Consider the following 15495-nt stretch of genomic DNA (forward strand, 5'->3'; position numbering starts at 1 on the left):
TCTACTCATTCCCCAACTTGGCCAAATTCAACGTCCTCACCTTCTGCTCCGTGAGGACATCAAATGATGAAACTAGTTGGTGGGGCTAGGACGCTGACACCATCGCGCATGCGCATGCGGCTGTACTGATGTTTTTTTAAAAAAACTAAAAAAAAAAAAAAAAAAAAGACAATAATGGCTGGGTGTTGAGTTATTTTGAGGGGACAGCAAATTTACACTGTTATACAAGCTGTACACTCACTACTTTACATTGTAGCAAAGTGTAATTTCTTCAGTGTTGTCATATGAAAAGATATAATAAAATATTTACAAAAATGTGAAGGGTGTACTCACTTTTGTGAGATACTGTAAGTAGTAAACATTTATTTTTTGTCAGATTGGGGAGTGTAGATCTGCGCTGACCAATCCCATTTCCTTTTCACAAACTTTTCAAAATTCAATAATTCTTGGTCTTTAAAAAGTACACAGTTGGGTCCATATATATTTGAACACAGGCACCATTTTAGTTTTTTTCAGGTATTTACCAAAACATATTCAAGCTATAGTTATATAATGGATTTTGGCCAAAAGTGCACACTTTCGGGTTTAATTTGAGGGTATGCCCATCCAAATCAGAGGAAGGGTTAAGGAATTACAGCTCTTAAGAAAAGTCACCCCCCCCCCCCCCTTTTCAAGGGACAAAAAGTATTTGGACAATTGAATCAAAAGCTGTTTCATGGCCAGGTGTGGGCTACTCCGTCATTTCTTCATCAATTTAGCAGGTAAAAGGTCTGGAGTTTATAAGTGTGGTATTTGCATTTGGAATCTATTGCTGTGAACCTACATGATACGATCAAAGGAGCGGTCCATGCAAGTGAAACAGGCCATTGTAGGCTTCAAAAATGAAACAAATCCACCAGAGAAGAGAATATATGTAAATACAAGCAATATGTAGATACAAAAAATTCTAGTAGCGCAAAAAAGAATGATAAGCTCACTCCCCAATCACATTCACTGAAAACTTGTAAAGACTGTAGACATAAATATAAAAAATATATATATAAAAAAATATATTATTTATATTTATATATATATTTTTATATATATATTTTTTATATTTATGTCTACAGTCTTTACAAGTTTTCAGTGAATGTGATTGGGGAGTGAGCTTATCATTCTTTTTTGCGCTACTAGAATTTTTTGTATCTACATATTGCTTGTATTTACATATATTCTCTTATTTCATGTTATTTTATCAAGTAGCAGCATTTGTTATCACACTATATTAGAGGTAGTTATCCTCTCTAAGCGCTTGGTTGCTTGCAAACTAGTGTTGGTTCCGGGTTGTGTGTAAGCTATCTAAATCCACCAGAGAGATAGCAGCAGCATTAGGAGTATCCAGATCAACAGTTTAGTACATTCTGAGGAACAAACACACTGGTGAGCTCAGCAACATAAAAAGGCCTGGACGTCTACGGAAGACAACAGTGATGGATAATCTCAGGATCCTCTCTATGGTAAAGAAAAACCCATTCACAACATCCAGACAAGTGAAAGACACTGTCCAGGAAGTGGGCGTATCATTGTCAAAGTCTACAATCAAGAGAAGACTTAATAAGAGCAATTACAGAGGGTTCACCACCAGGTGCAAACCATTCATAAGCCTGAAAAATAGAAAAGCCAGGGTAGACTTTGCCAACAAACATCTAAAGATGCCAGACCAGTTCTAGAAAAGCATTCTTTGGACGAATGAAACTAATATTAATCTGTACCAGAATGACAGGAAGAAAAAAGTGTGAGAAGGCTTGGAACAGCTCATGATCCAAAGCACACGTCATCTGTTAAACATGTTGGAGGCAGTGTGATGGCATGGGCACGCATGGCTTCCAGTGGCACTGGGTCATTGGTGTTTATTGACGATGTGAGATACAGAAGCAGTCGAATTAATTCTGCAGTATTTGGAGATATAATGTCAGCCCAGATTCAGCCAAATGCAGCAAAGTTGATTGGATGGCGCTTCCCAGTACAGATGGACAATGAACCAAAACACACTACAAAAGCAACCCAGGAGCTTTTGAATGAAAAGAAATAGAATATTCTGCAATGGCCGAGTCAATCACCTGATCTCAACCCAATTGAGCATGCATTTCACTTGCTGAAGGCAAAACTAAAAGCAGAAAGACCCACAAACAAAGAACAATTGAAGACCGCTGCAGTTAGAGACTGGCAAAGCATCAGAAAGGAGGAAACTCAGTCTTTGGTAATGTCCATGGGTTCCAGAACTAAGGCAGTCATTGCCAGTAAAGGGTTCTCAAAAAAATATTAAAAATGAACATTTTATTATATTAATTTGTCCAATTACATTTGAGCCCCTGAAAATGGAGGACGGTGTATAAAAATGGTTGCAGTTTCCAAAATATGTACCTGATATTTATGTTCAATCCCTTGATACAAAGCTGAAAGTCTGCACTTCAAATGAATTTGGATTGTTTCCTTTTAATTTTTTTCTAGTGGAATACAAAGCCAAAAGTCTGAAAATTGTGCCTGTGTCTAAATATATACAGACCTAACTGTATGTACAGTACAACCAATAAATCCGGGTTCTCATACAGAAGTGCTGAGTGTCTGAAGATTATAAAAATGTGTGCAGCAATTTAAGTGAAAGGAGAAAAAATGAAAACAAATCTGCAAACTACAGAGGAAAAAGAAAACGGCAAACTTGTAGAAAGAAAACACCAACGGCCTTTTGATGACTTTCTTTAACCATATCTTAACAATTTAAGTCCCATGAATATCAATATTTTTTGTTTTTAATATTTCATTGAGGTTCAACTTCCCACTTAACATAGCTTCATTGTAAGACATTCATTAAACACGCTTACGTAAAATGAAAGGAAGAGCAATTTGGTGGGGAAGACTAATAAATGCAGATTATCAAATTCCAGTTTCTGTGATGCAACACCAGTAAGAATACAAAAATAAGAAAATCAAAATTATGTGTTTAATACCTTTGAAGTCTAATGCCATCAAGAATAATCCTGTGTGTCACTACTGTACCTGTCACACGCATCAAAACCAAATGGTCGAAAACCAAACCAAAACGGTTGAAGTCCTAATCAAAGGAAACTATCTGTGCACGTAAGGCACAGAGCGAGCCAGAGCATTTGTCTCAGTACCAAAAAAGAAAAACAGTTTTGACAGATCAAAACAGGAGTTCCATTCTCCTGTGAAAAGAATAAAGTCAGCAGCTACAAAAACTTTAGCTGCTGACTTTTAAAAAACAGCCACTTACCTGTCCCACAATCCAGCGGTGTGCTTACCCCAGTCGGTTTCACCCACTGTCTTCATTCCTCACGGCCCACATCTTCAATATGGGCACCCGGCTGTGCCAGCTTGCGGGTGTTCCTGGGTGCCCGCTGTGCATGCACAGGCAGTGCTGTGTATCGTGAATGGAGGCAAATACAGAAAAAATTCCCAGCTCAATTCACCAACCAGATTGCTAACCAACCGAATTAACCTGTCTAACAGTATGTGCTAAAAACAGGGGTTTAGTTAGCACACATTTGCAAAACGCATGTGTAAGCTGCAGGGCCACTTCACGGCACCCTGTATTACCTGCAGTCCTAACTCCTGTAAAATTTATGAGAGTCTCCACAGTGGAAGCACATGCACTCTAATGGATAGATAGGGGGCAGATGAGCCTGGAGGTAGCCCAACCTTCCTCAAAGGCACTTGGGGGCACAGTGGACGCCCAGCTCATAGCACCTGTCAGGTGTCCCAGAAAACTGCAGAGAGGGAAGGAGGAGAACTTCTGCTCTGATCGCCTAGGGCACAGGTGTCAAACTGGCTGCACTCCAGCTGTTGTGGAACTACAAGTCCCATGAGGCATTGCAATGCTGACAGTTACAAGCATGACTCCCACAGGTAGAGGCATAATGGGACTTGTAGTTCCACAACAGCTGGAAGGCCGCCAGTTTGACACCCCTGGCCTAGGGGGTCAGAGCAGAAGTGGAAGTGCGTACCTGACAAAATATGGCACACCTCCGCTACTCAAAAGTAGCAATTGTTCAAGAGTAGCAGGGGACAAGTCCTTAACCACTTCCCGTGAATCGACGTACCTGTACATCGTCTTAGGGAAGTGGTTTTACCGGGATGATGCCTGCAGCTGCCAGGTCCGTTCTTTAGAGCAGTTATCCCAGCGAGCGGGAGGGGACACCCCCCCCCCGGGGACACCCCCCCCCCCCCCCCACCGCCTTCTACGGCTCTGCCCGGGTCTCACGTCCCACCAGGAGACCCGAGTAACCAGCCGGCATGTCCGCCGGCTGGTTGGAGTCCCAAACAAAGCCGGATTTGGCTTTGATCAGGTCTCTGATGTATTAACCCGGAAGCGGCATCATGACGCCACTTCCCGGTTTACTACGGCGGGTAATGGCACCAAATTTTGAATACTTTTGAATACTTTGAAGTGCAGTGGAGGGGGTCTGAGGTCTCCATAAAGAGAACCTGTCACTGCCTATTACTGTCACAAAGGATGTTTACATTCCTTGTGACAGCAATAAAAGTGATTAATAAAAAAAAAAAAAAAAAAATGCTAAAAATAAAATGAATTGGAAAAATTAAATAAATCATTTTTAAAGCTTGCGCATGAAAAAACACATTTTTAAGCGTCGCCGTACTGTAGTTTGTACCGTACGTACCGGTCATACCGTACTGTAGTTTGTCGCCATTCCACGAGTGTGCGCAATTTTAAACCGTAACATGTTCGGTATCTATTTACTCAGCGTGACATCTTTCACAAAACTCAAAAGAATTGGGCTACTTTTACTGTTTAGTTTTTTTTTTTTAGTGCAATGAAATCTATTTTTTTCCAAAAAAATTGTGTTAAAAGACCGCTGCGCAAATACCGCGAGACAAAAAATATTGCAACGACAGCCATTTTATTCTGTAGTCTTTGCTAAAAAATATATATAATGTTTGGGGGTTCTAAGTAATTTTCTAGCTAAAAAATACTGATTTGAACTTGTAAAAAACATGTGTCAGAAATAGGCTTGGTTTTGGGTGGAGCTCTGCTTTAAGCAGTAGAAAGAAGAGAAGTTAGAGGGATGAGAACAGTAGGTAGGGGAGAGGCAGTGATAGGAAGATCACTCTCCAGGAACAACCAATAAAGCCTAAATCTGCTTAAACAACCCTCCCCCACCCAAAACAAAAAACACAAACACTCAACTATTTATTCACAGATTTTCTTTATGGAGAGAATAAAATTAGCCCCATGTGGCACTAGTGATTCTTTTGCTGGTGGCAAGTCGCCAGCATCAGGATCCTTATAGCAGCTGCTCCTATGGCATTACTCCCCTGCTGGCTGAACTAGCATGGTTTCACTCTATTGCTGACATTTAGGTTGAGGAAGTAGTTGGCCGGGTAAGGTTAGAGTTTTACAAAACTGTAAAATTTACCTTAAGAGCAGGGTTTCTTAACCAGGGTTCCATGGCACCTTAGGGTTCCTTCAGAGATTGCTAGGGGTTCCTTGAGCAATGACCAATTTCTGCCTTTCAGATAAGTTTCCACTGATACCATTGATCTTTTTAGCTATCTGTAAAGGGGTACCGCTTTCCAATAATCACAAGTGTAAGGAGCATTCTTCCCATTGACCATGACACTAATGTATCATGAGTTGTAGATATAGTCATTTTTAGTAGGGTTCCATGAGACTGGAAAGTTATTTTTGGAGTTCCTCCATGTTGACAAGGTTTAGAAAGACCGCCTAGAGTGTATGAAACCCAAACAATTCACTACTCTTTTCCCTCCCTTTTGGTCCGGTAAATGTATACCATTGAAAGAGTTTTGTTATGACCGTTCCAGGAGTCAAAACATTTCCTGCCACAAATCTAGGGCATGTTATGCAGATTAGGAGAAGGTGAAGTGTTCTGTAATCCTAAAACATTTGGACCTAGGGAAATGTTCTAGTGTGTTACTGGCAGTATCACCAGGTGTAAAAAAAAAAAGAAAAAAGCCTAAATGAAGAAAACTAATGCAGCCATCACATATAAGGTTTGTCCTTAGTAGGGGGGTCACCCAATTATTAGAGCTGATATTCACAATTTTTCAAATAATCCGTATCGGTCAGAAACTTACCGATATTGGTCAGACCTCCCCCTGTCCCCACACAGCACTCGCTGCATTCTCTGCCAATCTGCTCCTTCAGATACCATTTAAACAGGTCCGGACTAGTCATAGGGCACATCGGCATTTGCCCAGTGGGCCGGGGCTGCGGGCAAAATGGGGCTGACTCACATTGCTCACAGTCTGTGACTGAGTCATTGCTTACCTGTGTAAATTAAAATGATGTAGCGCTTTGCTAATCTATCATTTTAAATTTACATATTATATTATAAATGTGGGGATGCATTAGATAGATGTGAGCAGCTGCTACAATATAACCATTTGTACAGATTCCTTATTCATGGTAGCGCATAGGAACCCCTTTATTTTTATTTCACAGATCACCTGTGCCGTAGACTTGCAGAGTCGCAGCGATGCGCCGAGTGCGCTCCTGCACAAGACACTAGCTAGAACGGGGGTCACAGGCAGCCGACGGATAGATCACAGGCAGCCCTGTATTGCCAGTCCTTTACCTTAGCCTTTGTCACTCTCCTCTTCACTGGACAGCAGCAGGTATCACAGGGCTGGATGGGGGCAGCAGCTGCTGGAGTTAACTTTTCACATTAAACAGTAAATGATTGGTTGCTGGGTGATCCTAGCAACCAATCACTAGCCTGGTAATGTGAAAAGTTAACTTCAGCAGCTCTTGCCTCCCCCAAGTATCTGTGATACCCGCCTATATCTGCTCTGCTGTACACCTGTGTAAGGTAGGAGAGTTCCACCTACACACTGGTGTGTGGGTGTGGGTGTGTGTGTGTGTGTGTGTGACACAGGACACTACAGTGGGGGACAGAGGTCACTGTTATGGGGGGAAGTGGGACAGAGGACACTGGCTATGGGGTTGACTTAAATTCAATATCAGTGTGCAGTTTTTAGGTATTTATGCCATTTTTCTATGTTTTGTGAAACCATTTAATAGGTTACTATTTTTCAAGAACTTTATTTTTCCCAGTTGTTTACTTTTAATGTTAAAATTTGAATAAACATGTTCAGTTTACACCAGATTTGTGTAGAAATGGTGTTGATTTTTTAAAACTTTAAATGTACACACCTTTTATCAGCCATCGGCAAGAAAGGTGGGCATTAATTGGTATTGGTCCTAAAAAAAGAATATTGGTCTATCCCTGGTACTTCATATTAGAAACGTTTTAGTGCGAGGTCTGTGTAAACACATCCTATGGAAGATTAGTAGGGAAGGCAGCTAAGAGTGCACTTCCTGAAACCTGTGCAGTGTAACTTTATCCGTCTCTTTGCTTCCTGCATTTTAAATTAAATTCAGCACTTCCAAAATAGGTTTAAGGCAGTATTAAACCCAAAAATCAAAAATGCAGCTTACCAATCATTAGATGTGGTGGTGGCAGCATCAGTTTTATTTTTTTGGGCTTTTTCCCTCCTTTTTTACCTGGTGATTTGGTCAGTAACACACCTCCGGTATTACGGTGCCCCCACTCTGGATGATGGAGCACAGGGGGCACATTTGGACAGCAGTATTGTCAGTCTGTGGGGGAGGAGAGTGATGTACTAGCAGATTTAAATAACAAATTGAAGCCAAACTCCAGCTAACACTTTATAAGCAGTTACAGCAAACAGTTTCTTTGAGGATAAACATTTTACATAAATAAAAGTTGATCATTGTAAGCAGCCCAGCTAGTGTTAAATGGTTTGTCTCATCCCTGTAACTGATAAATTCTGCTGGAGAGCTTGTTTTTCTGAAAAATAACTGGTTTACTTGCTGGATCACCAGATGAAAATAGAAGAAAAAAAAAAGAATGCAGCCATCACATCTAAGGGGGAACGGTAAGCTGCAATATAATACCTGTACGATTTTTGGATTTAATGCCGCTTTAAAGAGGAAGTAAACTTCCATCTTTAAGTTTTACCTATAGGTAAGCCTCTATTAGGGCTTACCTATAGGTAGTGTAAAAATCTTCTAAACGTGCACCGTTTAGGAGATATTTACTGTCCTAGCAGCTAGCTACGTCACTGGGGCATGCGCTCTGAAGGATTGGCTACCCATGCCGTTTCTTCAGAGCAGTGTGCCGTGACTTGTCACAGATCTGGAGCCAGGAACTTGGAAGGATGACCAGAAATAGATGCTGTCTCCAGCAATGACATTGCATCACTGGAAAGCTTCGTTTTTAGGTAAGTTTCACATGCGATGCACACTAGCACATTGTGCTTTTGCCTAGCAGGTAAGGAAAAAAAAAAAAAGTGCAGTGGTTTTTAACCGCTTTAAGCCTGACTAGATTGAAACACTTTCTGTGATGAATGCTGTGAGATTTTGATGATGGCATTTCAGGCTATCAGTGCATAAGGAGCAGTAGAGAAGATCTTCGGGTATCTCAAATAGACGCATTCCAGCATCGCTGGAATACAGCCCAAAAGATGTAGGGTGGATTGCTGCATTATAGGAATACCAGGATAGAAAACTGAACTACTTAGCAGGTAGGCTGTGCTCCCAAAATGTATCACAAGGTTTCACTACTGACCAAAATGCATCTTCGCTTGGTATATTTTCCTTGGCAATATATTGTAAATATAAAAATGGAAGTCCAAGGTGATGACTTCATATAATAATACGCCAGGAGACAGATGTCTACTATTTGAAGGATCATCCATCTATTTGGTAGTTTGTTGCCACTTTGAGCCTGGAGTTCGAAGGACTGGCAAGATAAAGACTTTTAAACAGCAAATGGTCTTTTTTCCCCACCTGGGTCCAAAGCTATAACAGCAATTCACCTGGTACAGTAGTACACTTACCACTTAGTGAACGTCTTGGGGACGAGTGTCGGCTGTTTGGTGTGCTCACAGTGGGTCCAATCAATGCGTCTGAGAAATCCTTTTCCAGAGACGAATCTCCAGCTGCAGTTTTAAGGAAAATGTTGCATTAAGATGGGCAATTAAGAAAAATAGTAGTTGGCTTAAAATGTGCCTGAACTCAAGTGGAAAAAACGGAATTTTTGTAAAATCTTACCTGTAAAATTCCTTTCTCTGAGTCCTCCGACAGTCGCCGCCCACTTCATATTCATCACCAATGGGGTTATGTCCTTTATTCCGTAGGAGTAGCTAGGCAATAGAATATGTTAGTACAAAGACTTTTAACATATCCCACCCCCAGGGGGTGGTCCCCTCAGTACATAACCCTCCACTTCCTGTATCCAACTCAGTTTCAGTGGAATAGCAGTAGAGAGTACATCAAAACCCCAAAAGAGGGGCGGGGGCGGCGACTGTCGGAGGACTCAGAGAAAGGAATTTTACAGGTAAGATTTTACAAAAATTCCGTTTTCTCTTACGTCCTCCGACAGTCGCCGCCCACTTCATATTCATCACCAATGGGGATGTCCCAAAGCAGTGTAAACATGAGGGGTGGGAAGAACACAGCCGCGCCCAAGGCAACGCCGTCTCCCCATCAGAGAAAGGAACCTTACCAAAGGAAGGAAACCAGTTGGGCATAAGAACAAAACACTCGCTCAACAGGAGCAAGAAAACCCATGGAAAAAACAAAAATCCCAAAAAGCCAAAGAACCCGTAACAAGGGCTCTAGGAAACTGCCGCACTAAGAACCTTGCGGCCAAAGGAAGCATCAGCCGATGCCTGAACATCTACTCTGTAGAATATCGTGAAAGTGTGTACGGTCGACCAAGTCGCCCCCTCACACACCTGGGCCACAGAGGCCCCATGACGACAGGCCCAAGACGTACTCAGAGATCTGGTAGAGTGCGCCTTCACAGGTACAGGGGGAACTTTCCCCCTCAAAGCATAGGCCTGATCAATGGTCCGTCTGATCCATTTGGCAACTGTAGAAGCAGACGCCGCCATGCCCTTCCGAGGACCTCCCGGAAGGACAAACAAGGCATCCGACTTGCGAGAAGACTCAGTCGATGTGAAATAGACTCTAATCGCCCGGACAACATCCAAGGAGTGAAGCAACACCTCCGTCGGATGCTTCGGCTTCGCGCAAAGCGAAGGTTTGACAATGTCCACATTGAGATGAAAGTCCGAAACCCTTTTTGGAAGAAAAGAAGGGTTAGGTCGCAAGACCACCTTGTCCAAATGCACAACCAGACACGGAGACTTGCAGGACAAGGCTGCCAGCCCCGACACTCGACGAGTCGAGGTGATAGCCACCAAAAAGGCGACCTTCTTGGATAACAAAGACAGCGAGATCTCCCTGAACCTTTCAAAAGGAGCACGCTGCAATACTGATAGAACTAGATTCAAGTCCCAAGGGGTAAGAGGGTCCCTCCTAGGAGGGATCAGATGACGTACCCCCCGCACAAAAGTGCTAACCAAAGAATCAGATGCCACAGGCCGTCGAAAAAGAACGGCCAAAGCAGACACCTGACCCTTGATCGTGGCCAGCGCCAGACGCTGGTCAACACCCGTCTGAAGGAAGGGCAACACCCTAGACACCGAATAAGTGTCAGGAGAGAAACCCCTGGATTCGCACCAGGCAAAATACGCCTTCCAAGTACGGTAATAAACCTTCCCCGAGGAAGACTTCCTCGCATTTATTAAGGTGTGAATGAACTCAGGGGAAAGACCCCTGTTCTTCAGGACCTCGGTTTTAACAGCCAGGCCGTCAAGGCCAGCGACTGTAAAGCAGGATGGAAGATCGGTCCTTGCGACAGAAGATCTTCTCGAAGAGGCAGACGCCACGGGGCGTCGATTGCCAGATTTACGAGGTCTGCGTCCCAGGACCGGCGAGGCCAGTCCGGTGCCACAAGAATCACCGTGGTCGGTTCCGCGAAGGAACCTGGACAGCAATTGAATCGGCGGGAACGCATACATCAGTTGGTACTGATGCCACGGGGCAACCAACGCGTCCGACGAGTCTGCCCGAGGATCGCACGTCCTTGCCACGAACCGTGGTACTTTGTAGTTCAGACGAGACGCGAACAGGTCTACCTCCGGAAGACCCCACCTCGCGCACAACATCTGGAAGACAGCCGGGTGAAGGGACCATTCTCCCTGGTCCAGGGTTCGACGGCTCAGATAATCCGCCTGCCAAATTTTCACCCCCGGAATGTGACCTGCCGATATTGCCGGGACATGCGTCTCGGCCCAAGACAGAATCGCGGCCACTTCTCGAGCCGCCCGGGCACTACTGGTGCCCCCTTGGTGATTGATGTAAGCCACCGCCGTGGCATTGTCCGTCTGCACCCGAACCGGGTAGCCGTGAAGATTGTCCGTCCAACGACGAAGACAGAGGAGTATCGCTCGCAGTTCCAGAAAGTTGATCGGAAGGGAGGATTCCTCCGTCGACCAAACACCCTGGGTGGACAGAACGCCCAGAACACCACCCCAGCCCGACAGGCTGGCGTCCGTGGTGATCACCGTCCACGAAAGGGGACGAAAAGACTTGCCCCCCGATACTGAGGGGGATAGAAGCCACCACAGAAGATCCCTTCTGGTCTGAGAACTCAATGACATCTGGAGATCCAGAGACTGCGGACGCCCGTCCCACTTGGACAATATCTCTGCCTGGAGATCCCGTGTGTGAAACTGGGCGAAGGGAAAATCGCCTCGAAAGCCGAGACCAACAATCCCAGACACCGCATGCAAGTCCGAATGGACGAAGATGGAACGTCCCTGAGGGACCTGACTGCCTCCTGAAGAGCTGCGAGTTTTTCTTCCGGCAGGAAGACCTACGCCTGGACAGAGTCCAGAATCATACCCAGGTAAGAAATCCGAACCGATGGGCACAATGTCGACTTTGGAAAATTGATCGTCCAACCAAACTCCTGCAGAGTCTGCAACGTGACGGACAGATCCTTCTCCAGACTCTGGCTGGTCGCAGACCGAACCAGAATATCGTCCAGATACCCCAGAACCGAAATGCCCTGGGCCCTCAACAAAGCCAGAACCGGTGCCAGCACTTTGGTGAACACCCTTGGAGCCGAGGCGAGACCAAAAGGCAACGCCACAAATCGGTAATGATCTTCCGCTATGGCGAATCGAAGGTACCTCTGGTGACCCTCGAAAATCGGGATGTGAAGATACGCATCTTGCAAGTCGATGGAAGCCATGAACTCCCCCGGAACCAGGGCAGCCACCACCGACCGCAGGGATTCCATGCGGAACTTGCGCACCCGCACAAGGCGGTTCAGCGCCTTCAAGTCCAGAATCGGACGCACCTTGCCCTCCTTCCTGGGCACGGTGAGCAGATTGGAATAGAACCCCCGAAATCTGTCCCGATGAGACACCGGGACCACCACTCCCTGAGCCCTCAGGTCCTGCACCGCTAGATGCAGGTCCCGCAAACGCTCCGGGGATAACAGAAGACTTGAGGGAAAAAATCTGCTCTCCGGCCGAGAGAGAGAAACTCGATCTAGTGGCCAGATCGAACGATTTCCTGTGAAGTGGGTGAGGGCGCCCCTTCAGGCCGCACTGTTGTGGGCCGCAGAACCGGATTGGCCGGACTTTTGCTTACCTGCCCACGGCTTCTTGCGGGAGCCTTGACCCTTGGACGGCTTGTCCCAAAATGTGACCGAAAGGCACGAAAGGACCCCTGAGGGGGCCGAAAGAAAGCATTCTGTTTTCCAGGAGCCGTCTTAGTCTAGTGGGATTGAGGTAAGAGCGTGCTCTTACCCCCCATGACCCCTTTAATTAGGGCATCCAGGGAATCGCCAAAAAGGCGAGAACCATCAAACGGCAGATTGGCCAAGGTCTTACGTGAAGATTGATCCACAGACCAACACTTCAACCAAACCAGGCGGCGAGATAACACCGCCACACTGTGTACACGTGCAGCCAACGGAACCATATCCAGGTCCGCATCACACAAATACAGGACACCCTGGTGGATTTGATCCACCATATCCAAAGTCGCCTGGGGGGGCAGAATCAGCCACCAGGACACGCCTAAGCACCTGCGTCCAGTTCGCGACCGCCTGGGCCGCCATAAGTGAAGCAATAAAGCTTTCAACATAGAACCCATAATAGAATAGGTACGACGGGCAAAGGACTCCATCCTCTTGTCCGTGGCATCCCGGAACACCGGGGTGTCTGCAGCAGGAATCGCAGTGGACTTGTTCAAAACTGCTAACGCCTGGTCCACCGGAGGTGGGACACACCAACGCCCATCAGTAGCGGGCGTAAAAGGATAGCGCAGCTTAAACCTACTTGGTACAGCAAAAGGTTTGCGTATATTACGCCATCGTTCTTTCACAGCGCGCTGAAAATCATCAGTGCATGGAAACATCTGCGATGATATGCGCCTTTTCTGCGTCCCATAAGCCGCCAAGGCAGCTGGAGGACATGTTTCCTCCTCCAAACGCAGAGTTTGCTCGATAGAAGCAACCAATTCATCCATGAGCGCAAGCTCTTCAGACGAGCCAGGGGGAGAATTATCAACCCCCTCTACCTCAGCCTCCATTACTGACCCTATAAGGTCCCAGGAGGAACGAGACCCCGATAAGGAGATCTCTGCCCCAGCAGCCCCAGTACCATCACCCTCTTGAAACAGAGGAAATTGAAAACTTTGGGCCTTTTAGAGGATTGAGCAACCACCAGCATTTGCACCTGAGTCGCAAGGCTAGCCACAATCGCAGCCAAATCCCCCCCCCGGGGGGGGGGGGAAACCGCAGTCCCCTGGCTTCCCCCTAAATTGGCAGGAAACTAGTATTCCTGAAAATCCATGCCCTTGTAGCAGCAAAAATAAATGGGTGACCGCCCCTTTAAGAGAGCGCTGCGATCGTAGCCCACTCACACTTAGCATCCCACACAAGGGACCCCCACAGGGACAAGTATACCAAGGCAGGATACAGGGAATAAAAAGAAATGAACCTGGAGAGATCGGTGCTGCTGCTGCTGCCTGCGGTGCTCCTGAAGGAAAGGAAATGCTGGCATACAGGGCGCTCTATGAAAGCCTATGGAGGCTACAAGAAAATGGCCGCCATGCATGTAAAACATGCGGCCGGAGCGATCGCAGTCAAAATGGCGCCGTTTGGCGCCGAAACCGCCGCTCCCACACCCCATGAGGGAGAAGTAAAACACACCATCTGCCCAAAAAAGGAACATGGTAAACCGCCGCAGCGGCGCTGTAATGTGCCCCAAGCATGAGAAACTCAAGCCCCACAGCACACAGCCGTTCACACAAACAGAAAACTGACACAGAGTGCAGCCAGCCCCCCCTCCTGCAGCCCACAGCTTGCAATGTGAGAGATAGGGAAAACGTAATAGTGTGAACACAGGGCAAGGTACACAGTCCCAGACTGACACCCCCCAGACAGACAGGTCCCCACATAAATGCACTTACCTCTCACATGGCGTGGGGGACCCGCACAGGCGAACAAACCGCTGCACATGAGGCAGGGAGAGTCGCATCCAGGACGCATCAGAAGGTGGGTTGTGAAACCGCACAGCGTCCAGTGAGGTAGCCACCTCACCTAGCATCCCTGCACGGAACAGGGATGGGTCGTTCAGATAACTCAGGAGCGATACCTGACTGAACGCTCGATGGCGGGCTGAGAAGCCACTGACCCACAGCCTGCTACCAGGGGGGTCAGCCCGAGACGCAGCCCGCATGATCCTCTTCTTCCGAAGAACTAACTAACGCTGGTAAAATAACAGCTAACAAGAAAGAGAGAAAAAACTCAAATAAAATCCAAAGAAAGGAAAGAGAGCTGAGACAAGGTGCCCCAGCACAGAAACTTCCAGCTACTCCTGACAGCTAGACAAATGAAACTGAGTTGGATACAGGAAGTGGAGGGTTATGTACTGAGGGGACCACCCCCTGGGGGTGGGATATGTTAAAAGTCTTTGTACTAACATATTCTATTGCCTAGCTACTCCTACGGAATAAAGGACATAACCCCATTGGTGATGAATATGAAGTGGGCGGCGACTGTCGGAGGACGTAAGAGAAATGTAATATTTTGCAGTTTACCAGTCATTAGATTTAGTGGTTGCATTTGTTTTTTTTTTAACCAGATTTCTTTTTTCCTTGTTTTTATCTGATGATCCAGCTAGCAAAATGTGTATAATCAAGACAATCGTGATCCTATTAGTGTATAAATCCTTAATTAGTAATATAAAACCTGTCCGAGGGCAACAACACTCTCCTGCTATACTTCATCTATTACCACTTGCTGACCTTATAGTTTGGATATAGTACGTGGTCCAACATTTTCGGGTCAGGGGTGTGCGCACGTGTGCCGCCGCCCCGCTTCAATTATACACAGCGGGAGCTGATTGGCGGGTACCGCAGACTCGATGTCTGCCGACACCCACCGATCTTTTGGTACAGAGGGAGAACGGACGTCCGCCAATGTAAACAAGGCAAAAATCACTGTTCTGTCAGCACAGAAGGTATGGATCTATGTCTTCCCCTAGTACAATTACCACCCCTCTCCC

At 46.0% G+C, this 15495-nt stretch overlaps 1 protein-coding gene across 9 annotated transcripts in view; it reads right to left on the bottom strand.

The window, feature by feature from the left end:
- The window catches only part of IKZF4 (IKAROS family zinc finger 4), a 63699-nt gene that overhangs the window by 21309 nt on the left and 26895 nt on the right, over positions 1 to 15495 (bottom strand). For 8 of the 9 annotated variants that reach the window (XM_082246796.1, XM_082246793.1, XM_082246794.1 and 5 more), the window contains one exon: positions 8899 to 9000. In XM_082246796.1, coding sequence (XP_082102922.1) covers positions 8899 to 9000 — 102 coding nt within the window. Of the gene's footprint in view, positions 1 to 2987; positions 3028 to 8894; positions 9001 to 15495 lie in introns of those variants that run through there. The other variant, XM_082246799.1, reaches the window with a different exon arrangement.

The sequence above is a fragment of the Pelophylax lessonae genome (genome assembly GCF_965119305.1).
Source record: "Pelophylax lessonae genome assembly, chromosome: 2".
Lineage (NCBI taxonomy): Eukaryota > Metazoa > Chordata > Amphibia > Anura > Ranidae > Pelophylax > Pelophylax lessonae.